Here is a 16,581-nt window from a genome sequence, read left to right on the forward strand (position 1 = left end):
AAGAATTGTTCACGTATATTTCTATATCTTTAACGAGTAATGATTGTGACTAATATGTGTATAAGGAAAATTTAAAATTTATATTCAAAGTCCTTTAAAAAAAAAGAGTGATAAAGAATATATCATTGGAAAAACCTTATCGCTTAACTTTACAGCAATTATTCAATCTTCATAGTATTAATATTAGTACATTTGCAGTACAAATGTACTAATACATTTGCACATATGCCTTATCCATCCCTCCCTCCTCATGTGAATCAGTAACCAGATTTGAACAAACGTTGTTGAGAAAAAAATAATTTGTAATCCGATGATCGACAAAAATTGGTAAATACATACCCGTTTGCGAATGCGGGGATTCTATACCACGATGTCCGTCTTCCGGTCTGAGGACCGACGAAAATGTCGGTGCGCTCGAAACCGTGACTGTCGGCGACTTCTCAGTCTTATCATTCCTTATTAATTGATGGACCGGTGGTGGACCTGCATACAAAATAATGGATCGGCATGGATCGATTTCTAAACGATGAAACAAAACAATCTGAGACATTTTGTGAAACAATTATAAAACAAAACGCGATCATGTATATATAAAGTTTGAACTGTGTTATCTTTTTCAAACGCAACTGTGCATGCTTCTTTTTCTTAAGTAAATATGTTTTCATGATAATTTATAATACTATCGTAGAAACAATTGTTGTTATTAATTTATTACTTACAACATTGTTAATAAATTATGAAAAATATAGATAGTGCATCTTTTACATGTCATCTATAATATTAATATAATAAAAGGGAAAACAAATGTCTCACGGGAATGCAATTGGCACTAACCCAGATATGCTTATCGCTAAAATTTTTCCGGATATATCATGCTCGATAAAGTGATCGTTGATTTCAATAAATATATAAATTTCATGTTTGGCGATTGACATCGTCCTCTATTTTGTTAACACTTCTTATAACAAGACTTCTTTATATTCAGATAACATCCGTTCTCGTCTCCCCTAATATTGTTTTTATCCATTTTCATTCTCGCTTTCCTTTTATTTCCCTCGAATCCCTAATGTTTTCAACAATGTGTGCTGATATTGTTGTTTTTTACATCCGATTAAAGTAATTCAGGCAACAAGTTGTCATCTATTTGACGTCCTAAATTAGTCATTTTTATGACAAATATATTTAATATTTAAAATAACATTCAACATAAAAAAAACATAAAAATGACATGGATTTGTTATAAGTAGTTACATAGTGCCATACCCTCTACTCAAAAAGTACTCAGAGTTTGTAAATAAAACACAAATTTTACTATTTTTAAGTAAATTTATTTTAGTGCCTTCAAACTAATCACCATGTGAAGCTATACACATATACTAATGCTTAACCCAGTCTTCCATACACTTTTCATAAGCCGCTGAAAGTATTAGAACCTTCAGCTCCTAATTCTTCATAACTAAATTTTGTTTTATCAATTCTATAGATTCAAAATGCTTTCTTCGGGACGACAATTTGAGTCATGGAAATAAAAAAAAGTTGCACGGGGTCGTATCTAGATAATACAGTGCTTGGGTTTATTCGTTTGGTGTTTGGTCGAAAATTCACGTACAATTAAGAAGCGATAAATGCGAAGAAGTATTGCGATGCAAAATTCGTGAGTTGTTCTTTCATAAATCTCGTCTCTTTTGACGAATCCAAATGTCTCATAACGCCTAAGTAATATTCCTTATTGACGATTTGACCTTCTGGCCAGGATTCATAGTGAACGACACCGCGATCAGTATAATTTTGATTACGCTTTGAATACTTTATACTACTCACACATCTCAGTTTTCAAAATAGCAGAGTCTCCATAGTCTTTTTGTATAATTTTCAACATTTGACACAAGAAAATTCGTTGGAAACACAAAATTTCAAACAAACTCTTTGCTTAACTTTTTTTTTCATAGTAGAAATCGAAAAAGGCACTTGAGATTGATTAATGTAAACAGCTGCCACAAACTAATTAATTAATAGATCACGCTTAAACTTTGCACAAATGTCAAGTACGATTATCAACTTAACTGTTATTAACTAAAAAATTTTCGAATATCTTCAACACGCGCAGTTTAAATGACAAATTCCGGATATAATACTTTTTAAACAAAAGATATGTCAACTTCAAAAGTACAAACAACTTAACATTACTATCATTTTTACATCTTTTTATTAAAATATGAAAATATATAGTTAATAACGAAAAAATAAATCTTTATTTTCAGTCAAACTCCAATGACTTTATTCTTTTTGACGTATGTTATACAGGTGGAAATATTAATTTTTCCTTATAAATTAATTGGTGGTCTCGTATAATTTTTGAAAAAAATTTATATAAAATATGAAAATATGAATTCTCTTTTACATTGATAGACACTTCTCATAATAACATTGATCTTGATGTATGTATACCTTCTCAAAAAGGATTTTTGATACCAAGACAAAAAATATTCTTGATATATTTAATCTTGTTACAACCTTAAATAGTATAAAAATAAAACAAATTTAAAACTAAATCAGAAATTTTGATTCTTCTTTCTCGAATGAAATAAGATTGACTTATTATTTTGAGACAAGAGTAATATATATAAATTTAAGCTTATATAATTTTGCATTTAAAATATATTTTATTTTTAAAATAGTATGTTCACTACCCACTTTTACGTGGCGTGTTCTTGTGACGTTTTCTCATAAAAACAAAATGCACAAAATGCACTATCTAATGAATAAAAGGGGCTCGCCAAGAGCACGAAAGGAAATAAGATTTCGCCATTAACATATAACATATTAGACTGAAATATGTCAGTCTATAAAAGAAATAGAAAAAAATGAGGATTATAGTATACACGTTAATGTGTTAGGATTGATGTAATGAAGTTGATCCTTCTAGAAATAAATTAAAATCAAATTTTCAGATCGGTCTATTCTTATGAAAAGAAACACTTATTCACATGTGTTATGCAGGTTGATAGACTATACAATCTTAAATACACATCTACATTTAGACATTGAATTTTCAAAAAATTTTATTATTTCGAAATGGAATCGACAGTATCAATGCAATAAAAGAACATTTATATACATGCGGACAAATAATTTCCGCATCTCCCCTCCCCGCCTCTAGTTCTTTCTACTTATACGACGTGAACTAGTTTAGCGAGCCTCGGACACGGACGAAAGCATGTTACGCCGCGACTACCGCTCGACCCCGACTCTGTCTACTAAAAATAAGGGCAAAGGCAGATTTTGAAACTCACTGAAGCTAGCCGCTGGCTGAACGTGATCTGCGGTCGTGGCTGCGGATGGTGGGGTGTAGCTACTGCAGTAGTACGGCGGGTGCTCTATTTTGATCGCGTTTATTTGAGGCTGCATGTCGCTGAGGTCATGCAGTATGGACGCTGAAACCAGACACACATTAGAAGCTACGGTTCCTAGCACACTACGTGTGTCATGCCTTTTCTTTGCACTTAGCATTCGCAATTATAATAGCGCGAAAACGGCATTTCTGTGCAAGAAACAAAAAAACAACAAAAGAAAGGAAAAAAAGACAGAAAAGCGGATGAAGAGGAGCAGGAGGAGGAGGAGGAGGAAAAAAATCATTTCTGATGCTTTCAATAAGCGTAAAAAGAACTATTCGCAAAAACTGTTAAAATAAGTTTCAATTCTCTATGTGTTATCGAGCTACGCAACATAATGAAGATAATAAACGCATTAAAAATTCTGTTACACCAAAATAAAGACGTAAATAATCAATATTATAATTGAAAAATTATATTCTTGATCTAACACACTCGCTAAAGAAGATACTAGATATAAAATTTGATCGAGTTGTTCAAGAGAAGCGTGATAGTTTTTGTTTGAACCATCCCCGATTTCCAACGAATGGCGTATTGCCATTCAGACTCGTTTGTTATTATTGAGATTGCCAATGATGAATCCACGCCGAGAGATCGTGTATAACCTTTCCAAAGGGGTAACGACCCATTGCAACGTTCAAAACTTTTCATTGTAGACTTACCTCGAGATATTATATTGTATCCTTTTTACAAAAACATAACAATTTACATGTTTTTTTTTTAAATATCAACGTTTATAACTATCAGGATGCTTTCAAAAGGTCTTTTGCATAGAGCTGTTCATCACCTTTCGAAAGCATCCAAAACAGAAGAATCGTCGCGTATCTGAAATATCTTGAATAAATGTTAATCCGATAATACAAAATCGATCCGAATGCAGAATTTATTCAACAACAATGGTACAAATGCGTATAAGTCGTGTAGGCTGCCTAAAATCAAGTTACGTGCGATCATCAGGATAATCCGAGTTCGAATCTATGAGAAATGTAGCGTCGTACCTTTTGAAAGCATCCAGAGCTCTTTGGAGCTGAAAACACCTGTCGCAAGGATTGTATCATTGCAGACGACACCATTATATAGTTCATGGTATCCTGTACCTGGGAACAAAACCCAGCAAACAATATTTAATATCTACTTAGATTTGTTAAGACCCAGTATATATAAATTTGGATATATATCGGAGATGTATACAAGAATTTTATGAAAGCAATCAATCAAAAATATACATGTGTAAATGCTTCCCTTGATACGAGTAAAATAGATATAATTACGCAAATGTGAACTGCAAAATTATGCGGATACCTTTTCGACGCCTATCTTCCTCCTTGCTAGCGTTGCAGATGCCGTTTAGTACCTCTATAACAGAAATATTACAAATTTTGATTAATAAAACCTAATTTAATTTGCAACAATAAGTAATAGTGCGCTTCTTTTTTCACTTTTTAAAAAATTTGAATATTTTGTCATCGCCAAACTCAACAACTTTATAACATCAAAATATTTAAAAAAAGAAATCACATAAAATTTTTCTTTTGAGAAGCATAAACGTTTTCACTGTTACACAGCATTTAGGACCATCGCGTTATACGCAAATCCCATTACGCAACGTATCACCGAAATACTCGAGGGTCCGGAATGTACAACGATTTCTCAAGGATCGAGAGAGATGAAAAACTGCTGATAGAAATTTTACTATAAATAAGAAAGATAAGTAAAAGAAAAGAATAAAAAGAAATGAAACATCTAATTGCAATGTGTATATTCAGAGAGTATTTTTCTCTCTCGACACTTTCGCGCATTTTTTACGAAAATCACATATTTTAAAAATTGTAAAATGTACTACATTATTTTAAAATTATCCAATTTATGGAATAATTATACATTTTACATTTATTATAGAATAATTATCGTGGAATAAATATACATTAACGTTTTACATTTATTAAGTTTAAAACAAAATAATACAATATAAGTTTTTTTAGATCATGTTAAAGTCACGAGAAAGCAAAGCTCCATATTAAAATCATAAACTATAAAGATCATAATTAAAAATCATAAAGCACTTTATTCCTTAGATGAATAAAGACTTTATTAAAATACAATCTTCATTTGAAATTTATAGATATCTATGTCAAATATTCTTTGAAACACGAAGGATATTACTTACTTCGACATTAAAAAATTAATTATAATAGCATACGACAAATCTTCACGAGTGCAAAAATATTTAGATTTCAGCTGCATGAAAGAAAATCAACATATAATGTAGCTGTGTGAGCTCTCGCTAAAGATGTCCATTGCCTATTTATTTATAGAGCGAGCATACAGCGGCGAGCATGGTCACGCGCTTGCGTGCACATTTTCTCTACATGTTCATTCGGCACACCGCTCGCGTCGATGTGCAGACGAAAGATACGCATACAAACACACAGTAACAATTATGGGTACATATGCATGAATTCTAGCTTAGATATTGTACAACAGATTTTTGATAACAATCGATAAAGATCTAGAAAAGATTTCTTTTTGCAACAGAAAAATCATATGGACACTATTTCTTTTTCATATTTTACATAACGATATAGTTTTAAACGCTCGAAAAAAAACATTTTAATTAATATATTTTTCAATTAAAATAAAATATACATCTTCTTTTAATTATTTGTGAACTTATACATAATTTAAACAAAAATTTGCACATTTTGTAATTTAAATAAAAAGCTTACATGTTTTGAATAGATTAAAACGAGTCACATAAAGTCTTTTTAGTGAAAAAAATTTCAAATTTTTCAAAAACCTACACACACACACATATAAACACTATATAAATAATAAAAAATATATATACATATGTACACTTATAATAATATTATATAAACACTTCTAATCGCTCTGCTCTTCTGAACTAGACTCTCCGAATTCCAATCAAAATAATTATCACAATCTTCTGAAAATGACGTCAAATCTTTTCATTGTCATATTATGTATGTCTATAATTATATATATTATATAATTAAATAATTAAACATATTTACATAGCAAAATTTGTTTACATAATAAAAAAAATAAAAACAGCAACGAAAAAAGTTTTTTTTTGTCTTTTTTCCAGCAATTTGAAAAAAACTTTTTTAAAACTATACGTGATACCTTTTAACATTTGTTTATTAAATAAACACTCATAAAAATATATCTAAAATAAGACTTTTTAAAATTTTTTAAACATTTTCATATAAAAATGTTTTATTTTTGCTTCTAATACTTGATATGTTCTGTAGGTTCTAAAAGATCTCAGTAACATTAAGAAAAAATAATGAATAAATATCCATTAAACATCCAATCCAACCAATAATTTAGACTTTCAGACTTTATGATATGGTTTCTTTAAATTAATAGGATGTTTCTACTGGAAAAAATTGAATTTAACAGAAACGTGTACAATTGATATTAGAAATGTACAATTAATTTTTATGTACAATTAATTAACCTAATTCGACGCCCTACTTGTTAATAGCCCGTTGTATGATGCACAACTTGCACAACTTGCACACTTGCTTACGGTTATCTAAATATATTGCTGAATCTATATTTTTTATTTTTTATATTTTTATATTTTACATCTTTATATTTTTTAGAGAGTAGAAGATTCTCTCGAAGATTTAATCAAAACTATAACTAAGTATGTATTATGAAGTTAATTGGAGGAAAGTTATTTGTAGACGAATATTGGCAGTATCGTTATAAGTCTTTCAAAGTTACACTTTATTTATTAGAAACTAAATATTACACTTTATTAATACTAATAAAAACATCATTTACTTAAAATACTTAAATAATTAAAGAAATAAAAACCCATTATAACTTATATATTCATGGCTTTTGGTGTATATAAAATTTACTAAAAACAAATTTTTCAAAAATAAAAACAAAATTTTCACGATTTCTTCTGCAAATTACTTATATAGTTTAAAAGATCATAACTATATTATTGATAATATTAGATCATTTTACATGTTTGTAGCATCTTGAAACTTTTATTTCTATTTTTCTCTTTCTCATTTTTCTTCACATAAATTTTTTCTATAATAATGCAGTTTTAAATATAAAATCAAACACAAATTAACACACCTATTAATAAGGCAAAATATATCTATATCTGTGTGTGTGTGTGTGTGTGTGTCGCGCGCGCACGTGTAGGATAGCAAACGATATAAGATAAAATAAAAAGTACAAACATTATGGCCTATAATCTTTGTACGTGAAAAGTAAAAATCATTAAACATGATTAGCATACAAATATTAAAGAAAATTATTAATATTAATACCCGCCCTACGAACCAAAAGAAATTATACTTGATGACACTTTTCACGAGAACTTTTACGCCATAACGCTTGCTGCCCAAAAGTTCACGATGTGATCGATTTCCTATACAGCAAATTGCAATAAATATTCATTTTTATAAAAATGTAGAAAAGAGAAACAAGGAAACAAAAAACTGGTGCCAATGATGTTCACTGCTTTTTGTCGATTCGCGTTTGTCATCTAACTCGTTTTGCTTTAGTTTTGTTGAAAAATTCAAGTATGAAAAATACTTGAAAAATGAAAAATTGTATGAAAAATCCAAGTATGAAAAATAGATTATAAAACATCACTTTAATAATTTAATTACACGACTTGCCTCCATAATGTTTACGAATCTTTACTAACTACGCTGAAAAAAAGTGTATTTGTAATTATAATTAAATGTTAAAATAATTAAGATCAGAAACTTTATTTTTGTAGTTTATTACTGCTATAATTAATAATAATAACATATAACATTGTTTTATAATTTACTACTGCTATAATTAGTAATAATAAAACATATAACGTATAATAAAATGTATTAAATACTGAAAAAAATCGTTACAATTATCATAATTTAAATATAGTTAGCACTCAAAAATGCTTATAAAGTTAAATAATTTCGATGCTATTTAATATTTAAATTATGTTACTTGCAGTCATTTTTTCTCAGTATGTACATATAACACATTGTGTGTTATTATAATTGATTTATATTATAACGAATTATAGTAATAACTATAAAAATAATGTAACTATAAAAAAAGGAGCAAAAACTATAAAATGCTTTTATACATAATTATTTTAACACTCAATATAATCACAAATAATTACCAAATACTTTTCTCTCACTGTACGTTGTGTTTTGATTTACCAGCACATATGATCATGGAGGATATTTTGCACGGGGAATTATTGAAAAATAGAATACATATGTCGTATATAAACACATTAAATAAATGATTGCAATGTGATTAACGTAAACGTTAATACATTATTTTCAAATCATCTCCCACATTAAATACAATCAAAATTCTCGAACAAATCAACATTCAAAATATTCTTTAGATAGATGACCGATCGTAATCTCTCTTACCGTGACTCGTGATAAAATTGGCGAGATAAAGATCCAGTTCTCGGACGGAAACGTTGATGTGATAAGGATTGACGCAAAGTCCTGGTTGCGCACATTCCGCAGTTTTCTCAAGCCGTTCTCCATCCGTCGATTCCAAAGGAATTGCCTTGAAAAGGATCACCATAACTAGGTCCAATCTCCATACCTATCACAGAGATGTCGAACATTTGTTATGATCAGAGTTTTCATCGTAAAAACTCTCATTAAATATTTATGTTCTTTCATTCACCTTTCTATAATTAAAAAAAAATTGTTTAATAAAATATGACTTAGGATGTGCTAAAGCATGCGCACGTAAATTCGACTCATCAGAATTACCTTGTCCGCTTGACGAAGACAATCGATTCGACGCATTTTGCCCTTTTGATCAGGATTACTTAAAACGCACATCGCTGGTCTCTTTCCCGTGATACTTAACACAAAGTCCTCTCGGTATTCTTGTGTAATATCCTTCCGTAATTTTCCAAGAAGTCGCGAAGCCCATTTCTGTTTTACTTCCAGCTTCTCGTTCTAAAGAAAAAAAGACATCGTAAATCACAAACACAAAAGTACCTGCCATTGACAATCATCATTAATCCGTTGATTTTTAAATGATCTAACATATAATTGCATACACGCAATTGTATATGTGTGTGTTTTATTTTCTGATAAAAAATACTTGTGCACATTCAATTGCAATGTAGCTAGAAAGCAATTTAATTTTAATTCTTCATATCAATATATTCTTTTTTTAATATTTTATTCCTCAATAATCACATTTTTCCATTTCTACATTACATTAGTATATTCTTTTTAATATTGATTTTTTTTATTAATCCCGATTGCCAATTCGCGCTATTAAATTCTTATAACTTCCATTTCACATTATCTCTACTTTCTTCGTTCTCACTCTATTAACCTCTAACTTTTTCTTTTATAAATTTCTCCATCTTCAAAAAATTTAAATAAAACGTTGTCTTACTTTTTTCTCTATTAATTTTATCTCTATTAATTAATCATTCGCCATATTGGATCCGCTATTATTAAGACTGTAAATTCTAATAAAACATGAACAGTGATGTTCCCAAACATCACATCGCCTGATTAATAAAACTCAGGATCAACTTCTACAACTTTTAAAAACTTTATTTTTAAAAATCTTTAAATAATTTAATTAAATCGAACACACGAACCGTCAAAAGGTCGAATGTCAAATATTAGATTGTCAGATGTTAACTGTCAAAGGTGACAACAGCAGACGACACAGTGAAGCAAGTCACAAAGCACGAACTTGACAACCAATCAGCGGAAAAGCGATGCATGACGAAATCAATAACATGTCTTTTTTAAAAGTGGATAACATTTCAGAAATAAATCTTCTGTTAAAATTCTCTTTTCAACGTCTAATACTTCCACATTGTCCTAATAAATCATGATTAAATTGTACCAGTAATTATAGAGATGGTCGTCGTGTTACATCTTACTTAACGCGTACGATTTGGTTAATGTTTCTATACGGTTCGAAAGTATCTCAGTGACGTCCGATTGAAATGTTTCGTCGAGTTTGTAAAGTTCGTACGCCCCAAGCGAGAACAACAACCAGCGACTATCTCGTAAAGGGACGTCTTTCGGCTGCGCGATATGCAGCGCACGCGTGCGACCCCTGTCACCCTCGGAATAGCAAATACACGCATGCATAAGAACCCTGAGAAATGTGCGTGGAATGCATCGAAGTACTGCGCGATCTATCTCGCCTAGCCCGTTTTGCCGTACACGTACACACGTCCGTGTACACACTTTGTATGGCAGAAGGCGGAAGATCTCTAATCCACGTGTTCTAGCTAGTGATAGGTATTTTACTACATATTTGAAATTTTCTAACAAATTTCAACGTATAAAGATTCAAATCGCTTATTCGAAACTTTCGAAGATCTTTCAAAATTACCTTAAAAAAGTTATCTTTCAGAAATCAATTATTCAAACAATTGAAACAATTCAAATGCTTATTGACATTTTTATATTGACATATAAATACAGCTAAAGCACACAAAACTATTATAAAATTCTAATAAAACTATGATAAAAAACGTCAAAAATTTCTGAAAAAAATTATTTAATTTTAAAAACGTTCAAGACTTTTGAAGTATTCAAGATATATCATAATACATATAATTTAAAATAACTCAAAGATTTTATTAAATATTTGAAACGCATCAATGCGTTTGTTGAACTCGTTATTTCTAACTCGCTTGATTAATCTAATAGTCAACTTTGATTAAATTATTCTTTGCATTTTATACTCGTACAGTACCATTATGCGGAAGGAGAGTTTTCAGAAAGACTCATTTTTTTATATTTTATATGCTACAATTCTGGAAAGATTCTGCAAAATATAAAATAATGTCATAAAAATGTTTCTAAAATTTATCACATACAGTAAATTTGAAAACATACTTAAAAGCAAAGAATTATCATAAGTCATCAAAATAATGTCAATATAGTTTCGAAATAATTATTAAAAGTAACTTTTCGATCAGTCACAATTCATTTTTGTGTCATTTTGGCATTACTATGACTCGTTTTACTTGAGCTTTTGGTAATATAAAAAATGTATCAAAAGATTGATGTAATTATATGTGTCTTATATAATTAGATTATAGAACGGCAATAACCATACTAATAGATTAGATAGCAGTATGTTAAATGACAAATAGCATTTATTTTAATGCTTTAATATTATATTTTTTTAATTTAGAAAAGTTTGTTTTGAATTTCTTTCAAAAAAGTAATATTGCGGAAACGTTGTAGATTTGTTTCACTAACCTTTCAGCAATTTTTATATGATATTTTATGTGCAAGAATTCCGCTTTACTATTTTCAGAACTGTTTCAGAAACGTTTCTATAAAATGTTTCATCTTTTAGTTCAAATATTTTTAAAATATCTTTGAAAATTTTCAGTGCTATATGAACAAAATTGAACAAATAACTAACAAATTTGACAAATAAATAATAATAAAATGCAGCGGATATAACAGCAATTCATAAATAAATTCTGAAGAAATTTTTGGCAAAAAAATTGTAATATCTAACTGATTGAATTAACAATGAAATTAATAACTCTGTATAAACAGGGAAAATATACAACGCACAAGATGATTAATGTTATGCCATTTAAAAGATTTAACAGCCAATTTAACACTAAAAAAAAAACAATTAACGGTAATAAATTGGCAATTGTTCGCATTTACCGTAATGGCGATTAGACTGAGGGTAGTCGATGAATAGTTGCAACTATTACGCATCAATGCGCCGACATTTCCAAGTGCACGAATAAAATGTCAGGCACGTTCTTGCACGCTTACACGCTTACACGCACCCTCACGCACACTCGCGAATAAAGTGGATAAGAAATGCATTCGTGGTCCACTCCTCATTGGAGAAAGCGTCGCGCGCTTACAGTGCATCCTGCGTATACTCGATATCAGGTATGCCGAATGCGAAGGAAAGCCGTGTTCACGGGAATTGTACCGAGAGCGCATAATACCGTGACATGCGTACATGTGCTATTCTGAAGGCGCGGCAGTCTCGTCACTAATTTCACACGATTGCACTTGTATATCCCTTCGATTTCTTTCTATTTATTATCACTTCTAAAGTGTCACACGGGACAGTGCCAAAAAAATGTAATAATCCAAATGTTCAATGTGAGTTTTATTTTACATTAGACATTTTATATTCAATTTTATATGAATCGATTATTAGCGCTACGAATCTTATTGGATGATCATCAGACGACACTTGCCACATCAGTCATGCTGTCGATTTTTTTTAAATCAAATATGAAATGTGTACGCTGTGATACTCTCTCTCTCTCTCTCTCTCTCTCTCTCTCTCTCTCTCTCTCTCTTCTCATCTCTCTTTTATCTCAAACGCGTGATGATTCTACAGATATGTATACTCCAATAAATTCCATCATCTCCCGATAGATACTGCTCCACCTTTGAAAAAAAGTCCAACTTTTTGTAGTAGCTTTATCGATGATATCGGAAGAGAACGATACATTTAACTGTCGTATATATCGCTACGATTCTCTTGATATACATTTCCTTCATTAATTTTATCGTCGTCACTACAACTCTCGATACTTTGTCTTCTGCGAACCTCGAAGCTAAATCGCGTCACTACGAGCGTCCATACTTACGAGCTATTTATAAACATGGGAAATAAAATGCGTATTGCATTGTCGATTCAACGGTGAACAAACAGTTTGCATTACAAATGTATAATCTTCCTCAAATGTATATCATAATTTTTCTATACAATTATTATTATTCAGCGAGATATGAAAAATAAAAAAAAAGAGAGAAAGTGAAAAAATGATGAAGTACAAAAACATTTTCGTAATATGTGTCTTCGATACATGTTTATAAAATGTTTATAATGAAGAAAACGTTATTCAACGAAATAATATCACAATAACTATACATATTTGTACATATATATATATAGAAAAAAAAAGAATTCTATCATTGTATTGACACAAAATAAAGCATTGCATTTAAAATGGCGAATAATGTTCAGGATAATTTTCGTTTCATAGTAAATTCTCTTATAGAAAGAAACGAAGAAAATTCCAAGAGTTACAGAAAGCCTAGAAATATATTTATTAATTTGGCAAACTTTCCAGCCATGTATATATCTGCCGACCCTTTACGTTACTACGTTATGACGCGAACAAAGCGATTCCACGATTTCTTTATAGGCAATATATATTCCAAGGTTTATCTAAAACATCCCTCTAAACGGTGTAGACGAAAATTACCAATACTTTAGACTTTTCAGAAAGTAGTACTTTTTTACTTCTCGGATACTAAAATATTGCATTGTATTAACTGATAAAAACATGATCTAGATAATTAAAGAAATAAAACTCATAGTTCACGTATTCATGACTTTTATCTATATAAAATATGTCAGAAACGAATTTTTTTAAAGTAAAAATGAAATGTGTATGATTTTTTTCTTTCACAAGTTGTGTAACTCAAACAATAGTGAGGATATTATTAAATCTTTCTCTTAAATTTTTTGCGATCTAACGAATTTAAGATACAAAATAATGTAATATTGTTTTCATGAAATGTTTTAACAAAAATATATTAGAAAATTTCTTTTAATACTATATAGTTCATAATATCAAGAATATAGAAAAATATATAGATCCGTTCCGTTCATTTTACAAAACGATTAATTTAGCGCAGGCGATCAATTTTTTCTTATTCCATTTGGATGAATAACGATTACAATGCATAAAACCTATCGAAGCGAATCCTCAGTTACGCTATGTAATTTCCGTCTAACAATCCGGAAAAGGTGACAATGCGATCAACGAACGGTATAGTAGAAAGGGTAGCGCGCTGCTAGTTTGCATAAATTTAGGAAATACAGGGTAGAAAATCGATATCTGCATAGAGATTATAGATGGTGGTTGGTAGGCGCCACGTAGCCGCAGCCTCCGTCGCGACGGCGTATACGCTACATGTCTACGTCCTCCAACACCATTTTCGACCACCCTAAACCGACCGGCTATCCCCCCCTCCCTCAACTCATCCCCATTGCCGAAAAGTTGGTGTGCAACGCTCACATAGGATATTTCTCGTGGGTGTTAGTGCTCGCCTACCCCCTTTTGCCCCCCCCCCCACTCTCTCTCTCTCTCTCACTCACTCTAGATCCTTCCGCCCGTTTCGCTCCTCTCGCATGGACTCTCTCGATCCATCGCGACCCTTTCGACCCTCCGTCGAGCTGTACATACTCCTCTCGCATACATACGCTCTATCTTCCTCTTACGAACGATGCGCCGGGAAACGCCGGGCCGCACCGTACACCCACTTCCACTCTGGTTTATCCCTGTCTATCCGTCCATTGCTCACATTCTCTTTCTTTTGCTCCGACTTCCTACCTCTTTTGCTCATGCTACTCGCTCGTCTCGGTCCCTCACAGCACCCTATACCCGAATTGAAGTAGTCGATATCGTACTGCGGTCTGTCTCGAAATTAAGAGAAAACGACAGACTCGCGTCGCGCGTAGTCTGGCTCGTATCTCTCGTTGTTTTCCATCCACGTTCCTTTATTCCCATGGATTTCTTTTTCCAACATATATTAATACATTGTTACAAAATGTACACATTACGCGATTGAGTTGTATCGATACACAAGATTATCGTTTCTTTTAATCATTTTCTTTGTCACTTTTCAATAACTAAACTTTAACTTCAACAAAATTGTTTTGCAACGCTTATAATTTTCTGACATTCAATCTAATCAAGATTCAAAAAATACTTCTCTTTCTCGTTTCAACTAAGTATTCTTGTTAAATTCACAAGCAAACAATCACTCTTCTATCAAAATTTCCGCTTTTTAGCCTGCAAAGTAAACTATCTTGAAACAAATGTCTGCCATATCATTAGTTAATGGCCTTTAAGTGGCAAGTTTTAAAAAAAGGAAGACACAAAATTGTATATTTTGAAACGTTGTCACATCATTCTACAAATAAACTGTATCATGCCAATATTTGTGTACAGAGATCACTTTAGAATTATATCTTGTGTGTTGGCGAATGACAATCTACTTTCATTCGTGTTTGTTCATAAAATTCGGCAGCTCATGCGTAAACGACTGCGCATGAGACAAATTTTAACATAATTTAGATAAAATTCTAGCTAATGGACTATTTTTTAAGAGATATTTCCATTCTATGCGGAACTTGTTGTCAAACGCAAAAAGATTTTTTACTTACAAATAACAATGTAAATTTGCGTTAAAGATTCATTCTTCAGATGCATTCAAAAAATGAGACGAAAATAAAGGAAGCAGAACCGCCTATGCGCCACTAGTTAATGCTGGCCGCTCTTCCGCTAAATACCGCAACATCGCGAAATTAAAATATTGATCGAGCGCTGTCGTGAGGGAGGATGGGAATCGGTGAAGAGAAGCAACGGACCGATAGCATTAGCAACGGTACCATGTCCAATCATGATATCGTCGAATGGCCATGACAGGCCACTAGAAATTTAATCGGAAGATTCACTATTTATCATTAAATTTTGCAATCATTCAATTCGCGAACATGCACGTAACAAACTAGATGCTTGCTTCAAATTAATTGTTAAGCGAAAATTTTACTCGTAATTCGGTTTCTTAATACTGGTGAAAAAAGTTACAATTTAGACAAAAACAACCATTTTTATTATTAAATTAATTTCAAGTTATACCTCACCTGGAGTTCCTCTTTACACTGGCGTTCCTCTTCTAAGCTCATCCGCTTTTCGTGTTTCTTATAGTACCGTCTTTTAGCAGCTTGTAGATTGAACCATGTATATGAGAAAGACTTCACGAATGGTAGAAGAGCCTCGATAAACGGATGAAACTCATCCTGAAATCATGCAATGTTTACTCTTTTCATAGGAACGTCCGTACACATGTCATTATATTAAACATTTTGCAACGTTTAAAAGTTTACGTTTTTTTTTTTCAAGTACGCATGCAACTGACTAATATAAAATCACGGATATTAATAAAAAAATGTTTTAAAAAGACGTACGTATCACATCTCAAAATATTTCCAAAAATATTAAAATTTCATAATTCTTAGTAAAATTTGAGCATAAATCTCTTATTGGTTTAAAAGTTTTTAACATTTTGTTTGCATTAATTCTTAAATTCATGTTTTGTAAGTT

General features: G+C 31.2%; 1 protein-coding gene across 9 annotated transcripts in view; it reads right to left on the reverse strand.

The window, feature by feature from the left end:
• The window catches only part of LOC105832979 (nuclear factor 1 X-type), a 49,444-nt gene that overhangs the window by 21,812 nt on the left and 11,051 nt on the right, over positions 1-16,581 (reverse strand). For 6 of the 9 annotated variants that reach the window (XM_012674341.3, XM_036285114.1, XM_036285113.1 and 3 more), the window contains 7 exons: positions 16,122-16,277; positions 9,188-9,379; positions 8,831-9,014; positions 4,695-4,748; positions 4,391-4,489; positions 3,294-3,434; positions 340-483 (listed from right to left, as the gene is read on the reverse strand). In XM_012674341.3, the coding sequence (XP_012529795.1) occupies positions 340-483; positions 3,294-3,434; positions 4,391-4,489; positions 4,695-4,748; positions 8,831-9,014; positions 9,188-9,379; positions 16,122-16,277 (970 nt within the window). Of the gene's footprint in view, positions 1-339; positions 484-3,293; positions 3,435-4,390; positions 4,490-4,694; positions 4,749-8,830; positions 9,015-9,187; positions 9,380-12,097; positions 13,969-16,121; positions 16,278-16,581 lie in introns of those variants that run through there. The other 3 variants (XM_036285109.1, XM_036285116.1, XM_036285115.1) reach the window with 3 other exon arrangements.

This window comes from Monomorium pharaonis, chromosome 3 (genome assembly GCF_013373865.1).
Source record: "Monomorium pharaonis isolate MP-MQ-018 chromosome 3, ASM1337386v2, whole genome shotgun sequence".
Classification (NCBI taxonomy): Eukaryota; Metazoa; Arthropoda; class Insecta; order Hymenoptera; family Formicidae; genus Monomorium; species Monomorium pharaonis.